We start from the raw sequence: 23,279 nt of genomic DNA on the forward strand, positions 1-23,279 counted from the left end.
GAGGGTGCTCCTCTTTATGAAAGGGTGGGGTGGGGGAGTGGGAGGGTGCTCCATTTTATGAAGCGGTGGGGGAGTGGGAGGGAGCTCCTCTTTATGAAGGGGTGGGGATGGGGGAGTGGGAGGGTGCTCCTCTTTATGAAGGGGTGGGGGAGTGGGAGGGTGCTCCTCTTTATGAAGGGTTGGGGGTGGGGGAGTGGGTGGGTGATCCTCTTTATGAAGGGGTGGAGGTGGGGGAGTGGGAGGGTGCTCCTCTTTATGAAGGGGTGGGGGAGTGGGAGGGTGCTCCTCTTTATGAAGGGGTGGGGTGGGGGAGTGGGAGGGTGCTCCTCTTTATGAAGGGGTGGGGGAGTGGGAGGGGGCCCCTCTTTATGAAGGGGTGGGGGAGTGGGAGGGTGCTCCTCTTTATGAAGGGGTGGGGTGGGGGAGTGGGAGGGTGCTCCTCTTTATGAAGGGGTGGGGGATTGGGAGGGTGCCCCTCTTTATGAAGGGGTGGGGGAGTGGGTGGGTGCTCCTCTTTATGAAGGGGTGGGGGAGTGGGAGGGTGCTCCTCTTTATGAAGGGGTGGGGTGGGGGAGTGGGAGGGTGCTCCTCTTTATGAAGGGGTGGGGGAGTGGGAGGGAGCTCCTCTTTATGAAGGGGTGGGGGAGTGGGAGGGTGCTCCTCTTTATGAAGGGGTGGGGGAGTGGGAGGGTGCTCCTCTTTATGAAGGGGTGGGGTGGGGGAGTGGGAGTGTGCTCCTCTTTATGAAGGGGTGGGGGAGTGGGGGGGTGCCCCTCTTTATGAAGGGGTGGGGGAGTGGGTGGGTGCTCCACTTTATGAAGGGGGGGGGGGGGGGGAGTGGGAGGGTGCTCCTCTTTATGAAAGGGTGGGGTGGGGGAGTGGGAGGGGGCTCCATTTTATGAAGCGGTGGGGGAGTGGGGGGGAGCTCCTCTTTATGAAGGGGTGGGGGTGGGGGAGAGGGAGGGGGAGGATGCTCCTCTTTATGAAGGGGTGGGGTGGGGGAGTGACTAATCTGCTGACTAATCTCTCACCTAGAGTGCGTTAGCTAGGAGGATACATTCCCATAATGCAACACTGTGGACATAATGCATCTAATGGTGTAACAGACTCACCGACACAATGATGTATCTGATTTGTTCTGCTGGGCGGGTCTGGAGGAGACACAGTAATGCTGCCCACCCAGGGCCACAGGAAGCATTTATACAACACGTTTTAATTAAATAACTATTAGGGAATCGATTGTGAAATGGTAAGAGAAAAAATAGGTGTTGATTAATTTGGGCCTGCAGTTTACGGCTCCCTCTCTGTTCATCTCCTGTCCTCCTCCATTCCTTCTCCTCTTTCTCCATCTCTCCTCTCCCTTCCTCCCTGCTGTCTCTTCTGTCATTTCTCCTGTCCCCCCATTACTCTCCTCTCGTTTCCTCCATCTCTCATCATCCTTCCTTCCCTCCTTCACTCCTGCTCTCTCCCTCACTCCTCCTCTCTCTATTCTTCCCTTTCTCTCTCCCTCCTCCTCTCTTCTCTTCCTCCTCTCGTGCTCGCCTAATTAACTGTCAACTGTAGCCATTTATGTTTCTATATTTTATGAGGGAATGAATATTAAACATTCCCCTCTCTCTTCTCTCTCTCCCCTCTCCACCCCCTCTCCCACCCCTCCCCTCTACACCCTCTCTCCCCTCTCACTCCCCTCTCTCCCCTCTCCACCCCCTCTCCCACCCTCCCCTCTACACCCTCTCCACCTCCTCACTCCCCTCTCCCCCCTCCTCACCCCCTCTCCCACCCTCTCCACCCCCTCACTCCCCTCTCTCCCCTCTCCAACCCCTCTCTCCACTTTCTACCCCCTCACTCCCCTCTCTCCCCTCTCCACCCCCTCTCTCCCCTCCAACACCTCTATCCCCTCTCCAACCCCTCTCTCCCCTCTCCAACCCCTCTCTCCCCTCTCCACCCTCTCCACCCCCTCACTCCCCTCTCTCCCCTCTCCACCCCATCTCCAACCACTCTCTCTCCACTTTCTACCCCCTCACCTACTACCCTGTCTGAGGTGGTGACATGAACATGTTACCGTGACGATGAGAGTAAGTGACAGGATTTTGTATAGCTGGAACTTGAAACAGGCTCCCCCACATATATTATGAATATGTGACTGGGAAACCATATCAAAGCACGGGTGAGCATAAAAACAATCCAGATACACTGTAGTTCAAAACCTGATCTCTTCCATGTTGAAACATGTTTGGATACAGAGGAGATCAACAGGTTCTACAGTATTTACTGTGAATTGTCTCAGTCAGAAAATGCAGAAACCTTCAGGGAAGTAAAAAAAAATTAATCTGTGATTTGACTGCTGCCTTGGTTGCTCAGTATAACCTATAAGCTTCTGGCCTTAGCACTGTCAGTGAATGGACTGCATAGAATCACCCTCCATCCCCAAACATTTTATCTGATAAACCCAGCCCAGCTTTTATCTGACATCATTTTAAACCACATAATGACTCGCACCTCTTTTCCTGATTGCCACGTTGTACCTCCGCCTCCTGTGTTCATCACCGTGACACATTTACATCAAAGGGAAACCTCCATCATGACCCATTTTCTCTCCCTCCGCAGCTGCTTGTGCTCTGGGCCAATCACAGCGCGGCAGGAAGTATCCCATGTATCCCTGTGATGAGCGGCTGGTTAGGCACACTAAAGAGCATCATTCATGCTCAGTCACTCCAGTAGCGATCCAGGCCAATCATCAGCAGGAATACTAACATCAACCCATCTTAAATGATAGAAAGGTTAATTCCCCATATTATCCAGGTGATCAAACACAGACAGCGTCCATGTTGTATGTTGAGGTAAACCAGATCAGATGCTTTTCGCCATGCAGAGAACATACAGGATTCAACATGTCGGATCGCTGCAGAGCTCTCAAGTGCTCCCTGTGTCCAAGTTGATTTTGCCTTCCAAATAAAGCATCGCTTGCAATTTCATCTTTCATTTCAAATAGTGTGATATATACTGAGTGGGCTATACTGAGAGGCCCATGTTCACTCAAATCAAATCAAAGATTATTAGTCACATGCACCGAATACAACACGACTCCAATACTTCCCACAGTTGTGTCAAGTTGGCTGGATGTCCTTTAGGTGCTGGACCATTCTTGATACACACGGGAAACTGACACACTCAAACCGGTGCTCCTGGCACCTACTACCATACCCCGTTCAAAGACACTTAAATGTTTTGTCTTGCCCATTCACCCTCTGAATGGCACACATACACAATCCATGTCTCAATTGTCTCATAGCTTAAAAATCCTTCTTTAACCTGTCTCCTCCCCTTCATCTACACTGATTGAAGTGGATTTAACAAGTGACATCAATAAGGGATCATAGCTTTCATCTGGATTCACCTAGTCAGTCTATGTCATGGAAAGAGCAGTTTCTGTACACTCAGTTTAAGTTGTCCCAGTAATCTCAGTAACAAGCACACTGGATGGGTTTCCATTCACAGCAGGCTAAACTGAGTGTCTAGCCTACCCATTTTGAATCAATGCAAATATCCCTTTGTAAAATGATCTACTAAGGTAAAACAGTACTGTGGTACTAATAGTGGCCATATCTTTGGTTAAAGTAGCACACAGAGACAGTGCTTGTCTGGGAACATAAACCCGTTGGTGTCTTACCTAACTGCAGCTCCAGGATGCTGAGTTTGCTTTCTGAGGGGAACAGGATCTTTGGAGGCTTGTCTGTCAGAGGGGCTGGAAGACAAAAAGAAAACACACATTTCCAATTCATTTCCACACTTCTGACATTTGTCCATTCAGCCATATACTTATCAAAATGTCTTCATAAACCCGAGCACAGCGTTGAAGAGTGAGCTGAGAATACAGTGCAGACACAGTATGGAAGCTGAAGCAGTAGACAGAGGGAAACTGTTAAAGGATATCCCCTTCTCCAAAAGCCTCCAACATCAATCTACTTCAAAACTTTACCCTGGCAACCGTTTTTAATCCCAGCTAACGGCTTCAGTACCTTGTGGACCAAGCACGTCAGTGACTAGACTGGCTGTGCTACAGTGTGAACACGGATTCAGGTTGGATGGGTATTTACCTGAAACCCCGGTTTATTCCCTGTTATGCAGGGAAGGTCTTCAGTAGCGTTCACGGATATCTTAGCAGCTATTTACATATGTCACATTCATATGTCACATTCATATGTCAGATTGCTGCGACGACTCGTCACAGCAGAACAAAATACCTATAAATAATCCATTGGTGAATTTCCTTCAACCTCTATGTTGAGTTAGATGGATCAAGCCAGCAACAGAGGGAGGACAAGGGGAAATATGTAGTGTGTGACTGGAAGTGCTATCCTGTCATGATGAGCTTAATCGTACCAAGCTGCGTTTGACAGGACGCTTGTTTTTCAGCCACCCGGATTCCAACTCTCCGGATGCATTTAAAGTGGCTACGTTCGGTTTAGTCTTAGTGTATTCTCAGACTACACCAAGAGAATACATCTAATATCCATATTCTGTGAAGTGCTAGCCTATTTACCATAAACGTAAAAAAATGTATCCGCGCTGCAATAAAACATACTCTTGGGTACGACATATGGCATCGCTGAAAACTAATTGTATTTATCTGTCATTGTTGCTCAAAGCCTTTAACTCAGAGGTAAATAACTGGTGGTGGTGGTGGCACTGTATACCGTAAGAAGCAGTGGCAACATGAATAGGCTTTACAAAGTAGGAGGTAGGAACCCAGGAAGTGCTTTAGATACTTCATAATCATACAGATGTTGAATCTTAATTTGATCACAGCAGGAAATGAAAACTTGTAGTGTATTCAAGGTTTAAAAAGGCTTCTAAAGTTTGCAATTTCCACTTGTGTCAGACTTGATTTGCCCTAACTAAAAATCTAGCATCCCCTACAAAAATATCCATTAATTATAATCCACACAATAATTCACATTTCCTGTTGCTGCAGGATTATCTTCCTGCTGTTGGTCAAATTAAGAACTGTACTTGTCATCCTTCTTGTCAACTGATGTTCTATGTCCAATAGAGTGTTCGTCTTTTTATCTGCTTCTATAGCTTCACGTCATATTTACCAAAAGTAATGACTAATCATGCTCATTATTCCCAATGTAAAGGTCAGGGTCTTCTGCAGCTAATGCATCAGCTAAAGAGGTCAGCTGTACATTAAACAGCACATGAACACATGCACAGTGCATATAACAGTTATAAGAAGGGACAAAAGCAATCTAGTACAATGACAAAACTAGTTGGGTCTTCCCTTAGACCTGAATTCAAACTGATCATTAATGGAAGGTTTCTTATGTAACATATTTCCTATGAGACAAGTAAGATCTTCTTCTGATCAGCAATTATCTCTTCCCCCCCCATGTTCTACTGTAGATATGCATAATTAATGAACACTTGTTTGATACTGCAACGATGATAAAATCGTAGCTAAGAGAGGTCACAGATGATTCACCGTTGTGAAGATACTGGTTTCCTGTCTGTTTCAACCCCCATTGGAATACACCAGCCCCAATTAGGCCTAGCGAGAAGTAACAAAAGATCTGCACTTAGGGCCATCCCATGATCATTAGTGCTTAATTGGGCACCCTCTTCAAAGTGGCATTGGAAAGTCCTCATATCTAAGATACTTTATTTAAGAGAATTAAGAGTATGAACACTCTGAAAACGGTCTGAAAACGGTCAGGGAGAAACTCTTATAGGGGAATGAATTCTGGCACAAAACAACACGGCAGCTGTAGAGTAGGTAGTAGTTAGAGGTGTAGGTACACTGTGTGGTGTTTCCTGTATGTGTTGCCAGTCTAGTCTGCTTGCTCATTAAAGAACAGCAGTTGAATGTGTTAATTTATCATCAGGTACAAACAGCCTTCACTAAATCTTTTTGGGGGGATACCTGTGTCTTTCTATCCAGTGTTGCAACAATTTGGCATGGTCCATACCGCTTTGCAACTGCATTTTGGTGAGCCAAAAGCAGGACTGAAAAAGGTCATTGATGTACCATACACAGTCTTAGTGAAAAATAACATCTTTGGAGCAAAATGGATGACATTTGGGAGTCAATGGTTCTCATTTGACACATTAAAGTCTATTCTCTGGTGACTGTGTGAAATGACTCTCCATCATGCAGTGATAATGTGGTGCCGTCTCAATTCATGACTAATGAGCCAAACCACGACACTGTCCCCATTCGGAGAGAGAGAGAGGGCCGAGACCAAATCGTGACACCAAAACTCATTAGTTACAAACTCAAACTAGAGCCTCGATCCACGAAATGTTTCCCTAGCGGGAGCACGAGCAAAGCTCCTCTCACGGAAAATCCCATTATGTTAATGACCTTTTTCTTTATGAAATATGCATTGAATATTTTGTTTAATCACGACATGAAAAAGAAAACACAGTCGTTCCCGAAAATGAATTGTCCAACATGAGGCAGGCATGAACAGGGTACAAAAAGCCTGTGGACGGCCTTTTGGCAGGAGGGTGACCATTGTTCTGATAACCGAAAGAGAGAAACTGAGCAGTACTTTGATATGATGAGAACTCATAGTAGTACCACAGTGGACTCAACATTGACCAATGATAGGCCAAACACAATATGTATTCAGAGTTTCCTAAATCCATTGGTATTGACTGTGAGGCAGAATATTAATAACCTAAATCCATTGGTATTGACTGTGAGGCAGAATATTAATAACCTCAATCCATTGGTATTGACTGTGAGGCAGAATATTAATAACCTCAATCCATTGGTATTGACTGTGAGGCAGAATATTAATAACCTAAATCCATTGGTATTGACTGTGAGGCAGAATATTAATAACCTTAATCCATTGGTATTGACTGTGAGGCAGAATATTAATAACCTAAATCCATTGGTATTGACTGTGAGGCAGAATATTAATAACCTTAATCCATTGGTATTGACTGTGAGGCAGAATATTAATAACCTAAATCCATTGGTATTGACTGTGAGGCAGAATATTAATAACCTTAATCCATTGGTATTGACTGTGAGGCAGAATATTAATAACCTAAATCCATTGGTATTGACTGTGAGGTAGAATATTAATAACCTAAATCCATTGGTATTGACTGTGAGGCAGAATGTTAATAACCTAAATCCATTGGTATTGACTGCGAGACAGAATATTAATAACCTAAATCTATTGGTATTGACTGTGAGACAGAATATTAATAACCTCAATCCATTGGTATTGACTGTGAGGTAGAATATTAATAACCTAAATCTATTGGTATTGACTGTGAGGCATAATATTAACAACCTACATCCATTGGTATTGACTGTGAGGCAGAATATTAATAACCTAAATCCATTGGTATTGACTGTGGCAGAATATTAATAGTGGATTGCTTGGTGAGATTCAAACAGAAAATTCATATCACACATTACCATTGATGTAACCAGTTATGGATTTATCTGATTGTAATTTCTTCTTTGAGATGACTACAGACATTCACAGACACAGACGCACACACACAGAGTCGGTACTGTATTGCAGGTTCTCCTCAGGGACTGGCTAGAGATGTAGCTGGACCTGGATGGAGCCACTGACCTACACGACCTTCCCTATCTCCATAGGATTCTGGAGCTACCTGCCTCTCAATCCCTGTATCTGTAGGGTTCTGGATCTACCTGACTACTCTTCCCTGTCTCTGCAGGGTTCTAGAGCTACCTGACTACCCTTCCCTGTCTCTGTAGGGTTCTGGAGCTACCTGACTATCCTTCCCTGTCTCTGTAGGGTTCTAGAGCTACCTGACTACCCTTCCCTGTCTCTGTAGGATTCTGGAGCTACCTGACTACCCATCCCTGTCTCTGTAGGGTTCTGGAGCTACCTGACTACCCTTCCCTGTCTCTGTAGGGTTCTGGAGCTACCTGACTACCCTTCCCTGTCTCTGTAGGGTTCTGGAGCTACCTGACTATCCTTCCCTGTCTCTGTAGGGTTCTAGAGCTACCTGACTATCCTTCCCTGTCTCTGTAGGGTTCTGGAGCTACCTGACTACCCTTCCCTGTCTCTGTAGGGTTCTAGAGCTACCTGACTATCCTTCCCTGTCTCTGTAGGGTTCTAGAGCTACCTGACTACCCTTCCCTGTCTCTGTAGGGTTCTGGAGCTACCTGACTACCCTTCCCTGTCTCTGTAGGGTTCTGGATCTACCTGACTATCCTTCCCTGTCTCTGTAGGGTTCTGGATCTACCTGACTATCCTTCCCTGTCTCTGTAGGGTTCTAGAGCTACCTGACTATCCTTCCCTGTCTCTGTAGGGTTCTGGAGCTACCTGACTACCCTTCCCTGTCTCTGTAGGGTTCTAGAGCTACCTGACTATCCTTCCCTGTCTCTGTAGGGTTCTAGAGCTACCTGACTATCCTTCCCTGTCTCTGTAGGGTTCTGGAGCTACCTGACTACCCTTCCCTGTCTCTGTAGGGTTCTGGAGCTACCTGACTACCCTTCCCTGTCTCTGTAGGGTTCTAGAGCTACCTGACTATCCTTCCCTGTCTCTCACCTCCTCCCTGTAGGCTGTCTCGTCGTTGTTGGTGATCAAGCTTACCACTGTAGTGTCGTCAGCAAACTTGATGATTGAGTTGGAGGCGTGTATGGCTATGCAGTCATGGGTGAACAGGGAGTACAGGAGAGAGCTGAGAACTCACCCTTGTGGGGCCCCAGTGTTGAGGATCAGCAGAGTGGAGATGTTGTTTCCTACCTTCACCCCCTGCGGGCGGCCCGTCAGGAAGTCCAGGAACTAGTTGCACAGGGTGGGGTCGAGACCCAGGATCTCAAGCTTAATGATGAGTTTGGAGGGTACTATGGTGTTGAATGCTGAGCTGTAGTCAATGAACAGCATTCTTACATATGTATTCAGTGTGCAGTGTGATGGCGGTTGCATAGTCTGTGCACCTATTGGGGCGGTAAGCATATTGGAGTGGGTCTAGAGTGGGTGCCATCTGGGCCGGCAGCCTTGCGAGGGTTAACACATTTAAATGTTTTACTCACGTCGGCCAAGGAGAAGGAGAGCCAACAGTCTTTGGTAGCAGGCCGTGTCGGTGGCACTGTATTGTCCTCAAAGTGCACAAAGAAGTTGTTTAGTTTGTCTGGGAGTAAGACGTCGATGTCCGCGACAGGGCTGGTTTTCCTTTTGTAATCCGTGATTGTCTGTAGATCCTGCCACATACTTCTCCTGTCTGAGCCATTGAATTGCGACTCCACTTTGTCTCTATACTGACACTTGTTTGTTTGATTGCCTTACAGAGGGAATAACTACAATGTATGTATTCGGCCATGTTTCCAGTCGCCTTGCCATAATTAAATACGGTGGTACGTGCTTTCAGTTTTTCGCGAATGCTGTCATCAATCCACGGTTTCTGGTTAGGGAAGGTTTTAATAGTCAGAGTGGGTACCACATCTCCTATACACTTCCTTATAAACATATCCCAGTCCACGTGATCGAAGCAATCTTGAAGCGTGGAATCTGATTGGTCAGACCAGTGTTGGATAGACCTAAGCACGGGCGCTTCCTATTTTAGTTTCTACCTATAGGAGGGGAGCAACAAGATAGAGTTGTGGTCAGATTTGCCAAAAGAAGGGCGGGGGAGGGCCTTGTATGCATCACGGAAGTTAGAGTAGCAGTGGTCGAGTGTGTTACTCGCTCGTGTAATGCAATCAATATGCTGCTAGAATTTAGCTAGCCTTATTCTCAGATTAGCTTTGTTAAAATCCACAGCTACAATAAATGCAGCCTCAGGATATATGGTTTCCAGTTTGCATAAAGTCCAGTGAAGTTCCTTGATGGCCGTCTTGGTATCCGCTTGTGGGAGGGGATGTAGACGGCTGTGACGATAACCGAGGAGAGTTCTCTTGGGAGATAATACGGTTGGCATTTGATTCTGAGGAATTCAGTTGAACAAAAGGACTTGAGTTCTTGTATGTTGTTACAATTACACCATGAGTCGTTAATCATGAAACATACACCCCGCCCTTGTTCTTACCAGAGAGATGTTTGTTCCTGTCGGCGCGATGCACTGAAAATCCCGTTGGCTGTATGGACTCCGACAGCATGTCCCTAGCTAGCCATGTCTCTGTGAAACAGAGTATGTTACAATCCTGGATATCTATTTGGAAAGCAACTCTGGCCTTAATTTCATCGAACTTTGTTAACTAGGGACTGGACATTAGCTAGTAATATACTCAGAAGCAGTGGTTGGTGTGCGCGCATCCGAAGCCTCACTAGAAGACCGCTCCAGCACCCTCTCCTCTGACTGCATTGTTTTGGGTCGGCCTCTGGAATCAGTTCAAATGCTCTGGGAGGTGCAGACAAAGGATCCGCTTGGGAAAGTAGTATTCCTGGCCGTAGAGCTGGTTGTGCTGGTAAGATGACGTCTCTCTGATATCCAATAGTTCTTCCTGGCTGTATGTAATAACACTTAAGGTTTTCTGGGCTAACAATGTAAGAAATAATACATAAAAAAACTAAATACTGCACAGTTTCCTAACAACTTGAAGAGAAGCTGCCATCTCTTTCGGCGCCATCTCCATGATCTGCCTGATCACTAAGTTAAACTGTCAAAGCATACTGTTTTGGTTCAGATACAAGCAGAAACTCCACATCATTAATTCTCTTGGTTGTAGAAAAGTGTTAACCTTTAATTTCAAGAACTATCTGTAGGGGGAAATTGTCTTAGTCCATAGATAATACATAAATATAGAATATTCAATATATATACCGTAATCTGTACTGTTTCAGTTTTTTTCACAATACAAATATTCAATTTCTCTGCAATAATATATGTTCTCTGTCCCTCTCTCTCTGTCTCTCTCTCTCTCTGCAATAATATATTCTCTCTCGCTCTCTTTCAATTCAATTCAAGGAGCTTTATTGGCATGGGGAACATCTTTACATTGAATATGACATTTCAAATGTCATATTATGTCTATATACAGTGTTGTAATGATGTGCAAATAGTTAAAGTAAAAAAAGGGAAAATAAATCAACATAAATATAGGTTGTATTTACAATGGTGTTTGTTCTTTACTGGTTGACCTTTTCTTGTGGCAACAGGTCACAAATCTTGCTGCTGTGATGTCACACTGTGGTATTTCACCCAATAGATATGGGAGTTCATAAAAATTTGAATTGTTTTCAAATTCTTTGTGGATCTGTGTAATCTGAGGGAAATATGTTTCTAATATGGTCATATATTTGGCATTAGATTAGGAAGTGCAGCTCAGCTTCCACCTCATTATGTGGGCAGTGTGCTGCACATAGCCTGTCTTCTCTTGAGAGCCAGGTCTGCCTACGGCGGCCTTTCTCAATAGCAAGGCTATGCTCACTGAGTCTGTACATAGTCAAAGCTTTCCTTAATTTTGGGTCAGTCACAGTGGTCAGGTATTCTGCCACTGTGTATTCTCTGTTTAGGGCCAAATAGCATTCTAGTTTGCTCAGTTTTTTTGTTAATTATTTTCAACATGTCAAGTAATTATATATATTTTTCTCTCTCTCTCTCTCTCTCTCTCTCTCTCTTTCTCTCTCTCCTTCCAACATGCTAGTTATATAAATATGCTAGACCATAACTGTTACAAAACTAAGGAATAATGCTACACTGTAATCACACTGTACCAGCCCTGCCTAACAAATGAATAGATAGCTTCTAGTGTCGCTGAATGTAAAGTGGTGCCTGCCCCACGCTTCCAATAATGGGTGGTGGTAATGGTGAGGGGGTGGGCGGATTGCAATGTATTCTTAAAACCCTTTTCCTTCTTCCTATTTCAACCTTTTCCATTAATTCTGTCTATTTGGGGCCATTAGTGTGAAGTATCCCTCCACTCCCCCTTCTGGAGGTTGCCATCAGTTACAGCCCTACATTGTGCAGCCGGTAGCAGCAGAACACTAATCATTAGCAGGGTGGAAGCCAGGCTCTCTGGGGGGTATCCTTTAACAAATGTCAGGATTGAGCTGGAGGGGAAATTGCTCTCCCAAAGGCAGCCGTACATCAGAGGACCCAAGACAAGAGTAGCGCTGATCCCTCTAAGAGAAGCACACTTTAAAACAAGACTCATGGTGAAATCACTCCTTCTTGCTCCGGTTAGGTGTGAAAACGCTAGTTGAACAGAACAGAAGCGAACAGCACATCATCTCCTTTGCTGGGATATAATTGGATCCCTCAGGTTTTGGTGAGAATTTGCAAAGGGTATGTGGTTGTAGACAAACTTCTGGAACAAAGAGGATGTAGGAAAAAGCAGGAGTATCTTCTGTTAGTTTTAACATAGATATTTTGATGTTTTCATGAACATGAATGGGTTGCAATTACATTCATCTGCAGTATTCCAGGTTTCATCCATTAATGGGATTAAAATGTGAAAATATCAAATGCTTTCACTTGATTAAAAGCTGCTTGGGTAGTGGGTGACAGACAGGGAGAATCTCAATTGCATACTCCTCACGTCCTCTCTCCTCCCCTCCTCCTCAAAACCCATTGGACGAGAAAGCCAGAGGTCCCTCTCCTCTGAACTTCTCCTCCAATGGATTTTGAGAAGAAGGCAAGGAGAGGGCAGAGAGGACGTGAGGAGTATGCAATTCAGATTTTCCCATTCTCATGGTGTAGTTTAGAGGAGACATCAGGTGGCCTGGCTTGTGACTTTGACCAAACAAGCTCTTCAAAGCCTTCAACAGTGTAGGTGGTCTCTGGTCATCTATTGACCAGCCAATGTGCAACAACTTCAAAAGTACAGCGCTCAGAGCACATCACAGCAGATTGCATTTTGATTTGAGACTCTAAGCTGTGTGCCTCATCCACACTGGTAGGAGTTTCATACAGGGACTGTAGCAGACTGCCTGGAAGTGCTAATGAGCAATACCTCTTAATGTAATCTCCTTTTAATGAGACTCTTTGTTTTGAGAGTCCTGCTTCTTCCAGGCACTAAGGTATGAGTCAGCCTGATACAACACTCTATGTTGATCTGAGAGGATAGTGGTAAAAACAGGAAGTGAATGTAGTTGTAGATGTTAATGACCACTTATAAGAACATAAGTTGTGCATGACGACACGTTTTAATGTTTTTAATGCCTTAGACTCAATCATGGACACTCTTACTGACAGTTGTGGCTGCTTTGTGTGATGTATTGTTGTCTCTACCTTCTTGTCCTTTGTGCTGTTGTCTGCGCCCAATAATGTTTGTACCATGTTTTGTGCTGCTAACATGTTGTGTTGCTACCATGTTGTTGTCATGTTGTGTTGCTACCATGCTGTGTTGTCATGTGTTGTTGCCTTGCTATGTTGTCTTAGGTCTCTCTTTATGTAGTGTTGTGGTGTCTCTCTTGTCGTGATGTGTTTTGTCCTATATTATTTTATTTTACATTTTTAATCCCAGCCCCCGTCCCCGCAGGAGGCCTTTTGCCTTTTGGTAGGCCGTCATTGTAAATAAGAATTTGTTCTTAACTGACATGCCTAGTTAAATAAAGGTTAAATATAAAAAATAAAAAAATATAATGAGGTAATTCATAGGAAGTGTTACCAATACATGCAATAAGAGCAGCAACACCAAGTGATAAAATATTTAAATGTTTTTTTTAAAGAGCCCAACAGATATATTTGCACTATTTAACTGATGCTTCTTCAGTTCAGACAATGAACAAAACATTCCTTATAAGGAGTCTCATGAGATACATGTCCCAGAGAGGTTGTATCAGCGGTATCGTTACTAGGGGCACGGATACTGAACCAATACCGACGTAATAGGCCTATTTGACGTCAGAATAACAGGGATTTGGGTTGTAGCTTCAGTACCCTGAGAGGTACTGGGAAGCAAAACATTTCCATGTAATTACCTTCAATAATCCTCCAAGTTTTCTCTGAGGTCCCTGAAATGGAACCACTTTAAATCTCACACATTGTTTAAAAGGGCACATTGTGCACTACCTACAGTGCCTTCAGAAAGTATTCATACCCCTTGACTTATTCCACATTTTGTTGTGTTAAAGCCTGCATTCAAAATGGATTAAATAAATCAACATCTCACCTATCTACACACAATACCCCATCATGACAAACTGCAAACATCTTTTTTGAAATGTTTGCAAATGTATTGAAAATGAAATACAGAAATATGTAATTTACGTAAGCATTCACACCCCTTTGCCATGACACTACAAATTGAGCTCAGGTGAATCCAATTCCCTTTGATCATCATTGAGATGTCAGTACAAGTGGAGTGGAGTCCACCTGTGGCCAATTCAATGACTAAATAAGGTCCCACAGTTGACAATCAGAGCAGAAACTACACCAGAGCAGAAACTATCCCAGTCTGCTATATCCACATGCTTCAAGATGGCCACCATTGTTTCTGTTCCCATGAAAGCAAGGTAACTGAACTAAACGACTACCGCCCCGTAGCACTCACTTCTGTCATCATAAAGTGCTTTGAGAGACGAGTCAAGGATCATATCACCTCCACCCTACCTGATACCCTAGACCCAGTCCAATTTGCCTACCGTAACAATAGGTCCACAGACGATGCAATCGCCATCAAACTGCACACTGCCCTATCCCATCTGGACTAGAGGAATACTTATGTAAGAATGCTGTTCATTGGCTACAGCTCAGCATTCAACACCATAGTACCCTCTAAACTCATCATTAAGCTTGAGACCCTGGGTCTCGACCCCGCCCTGTGCCACTGGGTCCTGGACTTTCTGATGGGCCGTCCCCAGGGGGTGAAGGCCCGCTGATCCTCAACACTGGGGCCCCACAAGGGTGCGTTCTCAGCCCTCTCCTGTACTCCCTGTTCACCCATGACTGCGTAGCCATGCACGCCTCCAACTCAATCATCAAGTTTGCAGACAACACTACAGTGGTAGGCTTGATCACCAACAACGGAGTGTGGTTTCAGGAAAATAACCTCTCACTCAATGTCAACAAAAGAAGGGAGCACCCACCTATCCACATCGACTAGACAGTGGTGGAGAAGGTGGAAAGTTTTAAGTTCCTCGGCGTACACATCACAGACAAACTGAAATGGTCCACCCACACAGACAGCATGGTGAAGAAGGTGCAACAGTGCCTCTTCAACCTCAGGAGGCTGAAGACATTTGGCTTGTCACCTAAAACCCTCACAAACTTTTACAGATGCACAATCGAGACCATCCTGTCGGTCTGTATCACCGCCTGGTACGGCAACTGCACCGCCCTCAACCGCAAGGCTCTCCAGAGGGTAGTGCGGTCTGCACAACGCATCACCGGGGGCAAACTACCTGCCCTCCAGGACACCTACAGCACCCGATATCACAGGAAGGCCAAAAAGATCATCAAGGACAACAACCACCCGAGCCACTGCCTGTTTACCCCGCTATCATCCAGAAGGCGAGGTCAGTAAAGGTGCATCAAAGGTGGGACCAAGAGGCTGAACAACAGTTTCTATCTCAAGGCCATCAGACTGTTAAACAGACTGTTAAACAGACTCAAATCACTGGCCACTTTAATAAATGGATTTAATAATGGTATTACTAGTCACTTTAAATAATCTCATTTTAATAATGTTTACATATCCTATATTACTCATCTCATATGTATATACTGTATTTTATACCATCTATTGCATCTTGCCTATGCCGCACGGCCATCACACATCCATATATTTATATGTACATATTCTTATTCCATCCCTTTACATTGTGTGTATAAGGTAGTCGTTGTGAACTTGTCAGACTACTTGTTAGATATTACTGCACTGTCAAAACTTGAAGCACAAGCATTTCACTACACTCGCATTAACATCTGCTAACCATGTGTATGTGACCAATAAAATTTGATTTGATGAAGTCCAAGGAACTGTCCCTAGATCTCAGAGATATAATTGTGATGAGGCATATATCTGGGGAAGGGTATAAAACAATTTCTAGAGTGTTGAAAGTCTCCAAGAGCATAGTGGTCTCCATCATTGGGAAATTGAAAACATATGGAACTACCCAGACCAAACTGAGCTACCGGGCAAGAAGGACCTTGGTCAGGGAAATAACTAAGAACCCAAATGATCACTCTGACAGAACTACAGAGTTCCTTGGCTGAAATAGGAGAACCTGTCAGAGAGACAACAGTCTCTACAGCACTTCACCAATCTGGGCTTTATGGTACAGTGGCCAGACGGAAGCCACTCTTGAGAAAAAGGCACATGACAGCACGCCTGGAATTTGTAAAAATGCACGTGAAAGACTCTGAGATCATAAGGCAAATGTGGTCTGATTAGACAAAATGAACTCTTCGGCCTGAATGCAAAGCGCTATGTCTGTAGAAAACCAGGCACAGCTCATCACCTGTCTAACACCATCCCTACCTTGAAGCATGTTGGTGGCAGCATCATGATATGGGGATGCTTTTTAGCAGCAGGGACTGGGAGACTGGTAAGGATAGAGGGAACAATGAATGGAGCCAAATACAGGCAAATCCTTAATGAGAACCTGCTTCAGAAAGCAAACGACCATAGAATGGGGCGAAGATGTATGTTACAAATGGACAATTAGCCCAAGCATACAGCCAAAGAAATGCTGGAATGGCTTCAGAACAAGAATGTGAAAGTCCTTGAGTGGTCCAGCCAAAGCCCAGACTTGAATCCCATTGAAAATCTGTGGAAAGACTTGAAGATTGCTGTTCACTGCCGCTCCCCATCTAACTGAACAGAGACTTGAGAAAATCTGCAAGGAAGAATGGGAGAAAATCCCCAAATCCAGATGTGCAAAGCTGATACAGACATACCCAAGACAACTCAAAGCTGATACAGACATACCCAAGACAACTCAATGCTGATACAGACATACCCAAGACAACTCAAAGCTTATACAGACATACCCAAGACAACTTAAAGCTGATACAGACATACCCAAGACAAGTCAAAGCTGATACAGACATACCCAAGACAACTCAAAGCTGGAATTGCCGCCAAAGGCGCGTTTGCAAATGATTGACTCAACATTGATGTAAATGTGATATTTAATTTTCAACAAATGTGCAAACATTTCTAAAAACATGTTTTCACTTTGTCAATATGGGTTATTGTGTGTAGTTGGGTGAGACAAACCATTTCTGTATGGACCGCGCTTTTTGCACGGGGGTTTTGTCATGCTGAAACAGGAAAGGGTCTTCCCCAAACTGTTGCCACAAAGTTGGAAGCACAGAATCATCTAGAATGTCACGTATACTGTAGTGTTAAGATTTCCCTTCATTGGAACTAAGGGGCCTAGCCCGAACCATGAAAAACAGCCCCAGATCATTATTCCTCCTCCACCAAACTTTACAGTTTGCATCATGCATTGGTACAGGTAGCGTTCTCCTGGCATCCGGCAAAAACAGATTTGTCCGTCAGACTGCCAGATGGTGAAGCGTGATTCATCACTCCAGAGTACACGTTTCCACTGCTCCATAGTCCAATGGCAGCGTGCGTTACACCACACCATTGCGCATGGTGATCTTAGGCTTGAGTGCTCACTGAGCTCTTCAGTAAGGCCATTCTACTGCCAATGTTTGTCTATGGAGATTGCATGGCTCTGTGCTCGATGTTATACACCTGTCAGCAATGGTGTGGCTGAAATAGCTGAATCCACTCATTTGAAGGAGGATACACACACTTTTATATACATAGTATGTCCCAAAGAGGTTGTACCACTGTGAAAAAAATATTCTTAATCCCTTTGAATGCGGTCTGTAACGCAACATGAGGAATAAGGCAAGGGGTATAAATACTTTCTGAAGGCACTGTATGTCTCTCAGAACAAGTATAGTCTGCTTGACCGGAACAAAAGTCTGCACCCACACCAGCTCTCTCAAGAGTATGATTGCCCTCCCTTACACCAGCAAATAATAGTCTTTCAAATGGAAGTGAGTGATTCTCTTATTGACAAAGGAATAATACGCATCTCTCAGTGGAGAAAGGTGCTACGCATATTCTCCAATCACTCTGTAGTCTATCTATAATATACATGTACACCTGTCTGATCCTCTCCTCTTCCACCTCTCTTTCAGGCTGCATCATCACCTGCTCATTACTGACCCCCAGCTGCCTATGACACAAACATTATCTAAAAACACCAGCCCCCCCTCCACACCACACACCTCCAACCTCCTACCTCCCTCCCCCGCCCCCCCCAACATAGTCATGTCTCCTACCTCCCTTCCTCCCCTGTCCCCCCACCATAGTCATGGCTCCTACCTCCCTCCCCCGTCCCCCCACCATAGTCATGGCTCCCACCTCCCTTCCTCCCCCGTCCCCCCACCATAGTCATGGCTCCTACCTCCCTTCCTCCCCCGTCCCCCACCATAGTCATGGCTCCTACCTCCCTCCCCCGTCCCCCCCACCATAGTCATGGCTCCTACCTCCCCCGTCCCTCACCATAGTCATGGCTCCTACCTCCCTCCCCTGTCCCCCCCACCATAGTCATGGCTCCTACCTCCCCCGTCCCCCACCATAGTCATGGCTCCTACCTCCCTCCCCTGTCCCCCCCACCATAGTCATGGCTCCTACCTCCCTTCCTCCCCCGTCCCCCCACCATAGTCATGGTTCCTACCTCCCTCCCTCCCCCGTCCCCCACCATAGTCATGGCTCCTACCTCCCTTCCTCCCCCGTCCCCCCACCATAGTCATGGCTCCTACCTCCCTTCCTCCCCCGTCCCCCACCATAGTCATGGCTCCTACCTCCCTTCCTCCCCCGTCCCCCCACCATAGTCATGGCTCCTACCTCCCTTCCTCCCCCGTCCCCCACCATAGTCATGGCTCCTACCTCCCTCCCCCGTCCCCCCCACCATAGTCATGGCTCCTACCTCCCCCGTCCCCCACCATAGTCATGGCTCCTACCTCCCTTCCTCCCCCGTCCCCCACCATAGTCATGGCTCCTACCTCCCTTCCTCCCCCGTCCCCCCACCATAGTCATGGCTCCTACCTCCCTTCCTCCCCCGTCCCCCCACCATAGTCATGGCTCCTACCTCCCTTCCTCCCCTGTCCCCCCACCATAGTCATGGCTCTTCCATTCCTTCCTGTCTGAGCCACGGTGCCCGTGAAGCTCAAAGCAAATGAAATCCAACACAGCTTCAGGTGTGTTTTCAGTGTGATTGTAGCTATCTTCCCCGCAGTACGCCTCATCAAGCAGTAGTGTTTCCCCCCCTGAACACAACACAGCTCCTTTGAGGAAATGGTGAATAATGCATGCAAGCCTCTCTAATTAAAATAGCGACCCGTTCTTGGCCACACATCATTACCTACGCATCCGCACTCCTCAAGAATATGTTGGCGCATCACACACACACACACAAACCGTAACCCCCCGACGCTTAAACAGCACTCGTAGGGGGGGGCATTGTTTGGGCAGGCGAGGCGGACGGTAGCGAGGGGGGTACCTAACGTGCGTGAAAGTATCCGTCTGACATTTCCCTTTCGCTGATTAGCGTTTCATTCATGACCATTCAGCTTGCATCTCTATCCAATCATTTCAATCAAGGCATGCTTACCTAGCTCCCTCCATATTCATGTCTAACAAGCACATTATCTGTTGATTTAGGGTTGTATAAATACCTCTTTAACAAAATAACAAGCTCAACAAACAGAAAACGTAATCCAATTTGACAGTGTATGGTCAACGGATATGGAGCTGATTTAATAAGCTACTGTGGACGTCTGTCTGTCTGTCTGTCTGTTCAGGAACATTTTGAAATGAACTGAATCTCTCTGCTGTGCTTGTCACGACTTCCGCCGAAGTCGGTCCCTCTCCTTGTTCGGGCGGCGTTCGGCGGTCGACGTCACCGGCTTTCTAGCCATCGCCGATCCACTTTTCATTTTCCATTTGTTTTGTCTTTGTTTTCTACACACCTGATTTCTATTCCCCAATTACATGTTCATTATTTAACCCTCTGTTTCCCCCATGTTTGTGTGCGTGTTTGTATATAATGTTCAGGTCGTTACTTGTTGGCTGGTATTGTTTGCCGGGTTCGTTATTACGCCCGTTATTTACGAGTGACCGGTATTTTCACGCACCTTTAGTATTTGTTTTATACTGGTGCTGTTCGTGGAATAAATGACCTTGTACACTCACCTCTGCTCTCCTGCACCTGATTCCATGCACCAGTTACCCACAGCCTGACAGTGCTCTGATAGTGAAGGCGCTTTAGTCATCAACGTCTTGGGATATTTAAACGTGACTTGGCAGTTGGGTCATGAAGCCATGAACTAATATCTAATCGTTATGGCAGTTGTCATAACATTGCGCACTGTTTTTGTCCGATGTGACTTAAGACAGCTTGGACCAAAATGACAAGGCAGCCGGGGTTAACTTGGGCACCACTGTATGTCATGAAAACGTTAGTTAATTTATCATCTTAGATATGTACTTGCTTACATTGATTAATATACCAAACATATTCACATGCTAATAATTATATTTCAGACCTGCCATTCTTAAAGGGCTAGTTCATCCAAATCACCAACCAACTATAACTCAGCATGTTGGTGCAAAGGAAAAAATATCATGGTGGTGGAAGAACTGAATGTCAGAGGGAAGGAAGGAGAGAAATAGGGAGGGATGGAGGGAGAAAAGGAGGGGAGGACTAGTCTACACTCTTAGAAAAAAGGGTTCCAAAAGGGTTCTGCCACTGTTCCCATATGAGATCCGTTTTGGTTCAGGTAGAACTATTTTGGGTTCCATGTAGAACCCTCTGTGGTAAGGGTTCTACATGGAACACAAACAGGGTTGTACCTGGAACCAAAAAGGTTCAATCTAGAACCAAAAGGGGTTCTTCAAAGGTTTCTCCTAAGGGGACAGCTGAGAATCCTTTTAGGTTATAGATAGCACCTTTCATTCTTAGCATGTACAGGGGATTTAGCTCCACATAAACACACACATACACACACACACACACATACTGTGAGGGAAAAAAGTATTTGATCCCCTGCTGATTTTGTACGTTTGCCCACTGACAAAGAAATGATCAGCCAATAATTTTAATGGTAGGTTGATTTGAACAGTGAGAGACAGAATAACAACAACAAAAAATCCAGAAAAACGTATGTCAAAAATGTTATAAATTGATTTGCATTATAATGAGGGAAATAAGTATTTGACCCCCTCTCAATCAGAAAGATTTCTGGCTCCCAGGTGTCTTTTATACAGGTAACGAGCTGAGATTAGGAACACACTCTTAAAGGGAGTGCTCATAATCTCAGTTTGTTACCTGTATAAAAGACACCTGTCCACAGAAGCAATCAATCAATCAGATTCCAAACTCTCCACCATGGACAAGACCAAAGAGCTCTCCAAGGATGTCAGGGACAAGATTGTAGACCTACACAAGGCTGAAATAGGCTACAAGACCATCGCCAAGCAGCTTGGTGAGAAGGTGACAACAGTTGGTGCGATTATTCGTAAATGGCAGAAACCCAAAAGAACTGTCAACCTCCCTCGGCCTGGGGTTCCATGCAAGATCTCACCTCGTGGAGTTGCAATGATCATGAGAACGGTGAGGAATCAGCCCAGAACTACACGGGAGGATCTTGTCAATGATCTCAAGGCAGCTGGGACCATAGTCACCAAGAAAACAATTGGTAACACACTACACTGTGAAGGACTGAAATCCTGCAGCGCCCGCAAGGTCCCCCTGCTCAAGAAAGCACATATACATGCCCATCTGAAGTTTGCCAATGAACATCTGAATGATTCAGAGGACAACTGGGTGGAAGTGTTGTGGTCAGATGAGACCAAAATGGAGCTCTTTGGCATCAACTCAACTCGCCGTGTTTGGAGGAGGAGGAATGCTGCCTATGACCCCAAGAACACCATCCCCACCATCAAACATGGAGGTGGAAACATTATGCTTTGGGGGTGTTTTTCTGCTAAGGGGACAGGACAACTTCACCGCATCAAAGGGATGATGGACGGGGCCATGTACCGTCAAATCTTGGGTGAGAACCTCCTTCCCTCAGCCAGGGCATTGAAAATGGGTCGTGGATGGGTATTCCAGCATGACAATGACCCAAAACACAAGGCCAAGGCAACAAAGGGGGGGCTCAAGAAGAAGCACATTAAGGTCCTGGAGTGGCCTAGCCAGTCTCCAGACCTTAATCCCACAGAAAATCTGTGGAGGGAGCTGAAGGTTTGAGTTGCCAAACGTCAGCCTCGAAACCTTGGAGAAGATCTGCAAAGAGGAGTGGGACAAAATCCCTTCTGAGATGTGTACAAACCTGGTGGCCAACTACAAGAAACGTCTGACCTCTGTGATTTCCAACAAGGGTTTTGCCACCAAGTACTAAGTCATGTTTTGCAGAGGGGTCAAATACTTATTTCCCTCATTGAAATGCAAATCATTTTATAACATTTTTGTTTTTCTGTTTTTCTGGATTTTGTTGTTCTGTCTCTCACTGTTCAAATAAACCTACCATTAAAATGATAGACTGATTATTTCTTTGTCAGTGGGCAAACGTACAAAATCAGCAGGGGATCAAATTATTTTTTCCCTCACTGTACATGCACGTACACACACGTAAATCCATTTGTTCCCTCTCACCAGGCAGCTTGCTGTGGAACCAACGCCAGCCTAGTCTAGCTGAGTCTTAATTAACTGACCAAGCATGATTTAGCTGCTTTAAATTATCATTACACTATCCTCCTTTTCTTCATTCCTCATCCCAACTGTCCCAGCCTTTAAGCATTCTAATAGCCCGTCTTTAGACTGCCTCTTCTGGTGTTAAAATAGACTCGGGGGACAGACGTCGTCATGACTCGTGAAAAGCAGAGTCAATGTATAGAGCTAACTTCCTGCTTCCTACTCCCTGCTTCCTGCTTCGTGCCTCTGTCTTTTGTCTTTATTTGTTCCTGGTGATTGTAATGAACACATAGTTCAGCCCCTGACATGACGTGAGAGCATGCTCATTTAGCCTCTCCGTCGTCTGGTGTCTTGGTCTCTGGGTTGTAGAAATGATGCAGGTGATTTCTATGAAGAGGAGGAGAGTGGGAGGAAGGGAGGGAAAATGTGTTATTGATTCAGCCAGTTTCCCCTCCATATACTGCTCTCTCAGCAGCTATGCTAAAATTAACGCCGACATTTGGCTAAACCTTAAATCTGGAAGCTTGACAGGCAATACCTATGTACTTCTCTGTAATTAAAACATGTATTAATCTTGAGCGCTGTGCTGTCATAAATTCCCTGTTATTTTGAGCCATGCTTCGGTGCAGTCTCAAATTAATATAAACAGAGAAATTGACAGTGGCTATG

General features: G+C 45.3%; 1 protein-coding gene across 3 annotated transcripts in view; it reads right to left on the reverse strand.

Annotated features, from left to right (window-relative positions):
* The window catches only part of LOC115196347 (interleukin-1 receptor accessory protein-like 1-B), a 326,173-nt gene that overhangs the window by 125,949 nt on the left and 176,945 nt on the right, over nt 1-23,279 (reverse strand). For all 3 annotated transcript variants that reach the window (XM_029757107.1, XM_029757104.1, XM_029757105.1), the window contains exon 6: nt 3,671-3,745. In XM_029757107.1, the coding sequence (XP_029612967.1) occupies nt 3,671-3,745 (75 nt within the window). The remainder of the gene's footprint in view (nt 1-3,670; nt 3,746-23,279) is intronic.

Source organism: Salmo trutta, chromosome 6 (assembly GCF_901001165.1).
Source record: "Salmo trutta chromosome 6, fSalTru1.1, whole genome shotgun sequence".
Classification (NCBI taxonomy): Eukaryota; Metazoa; Chordata; class Actinopteri; order Salmoniformes; family Salmonidae; genus Salmo; species Salmo trutta.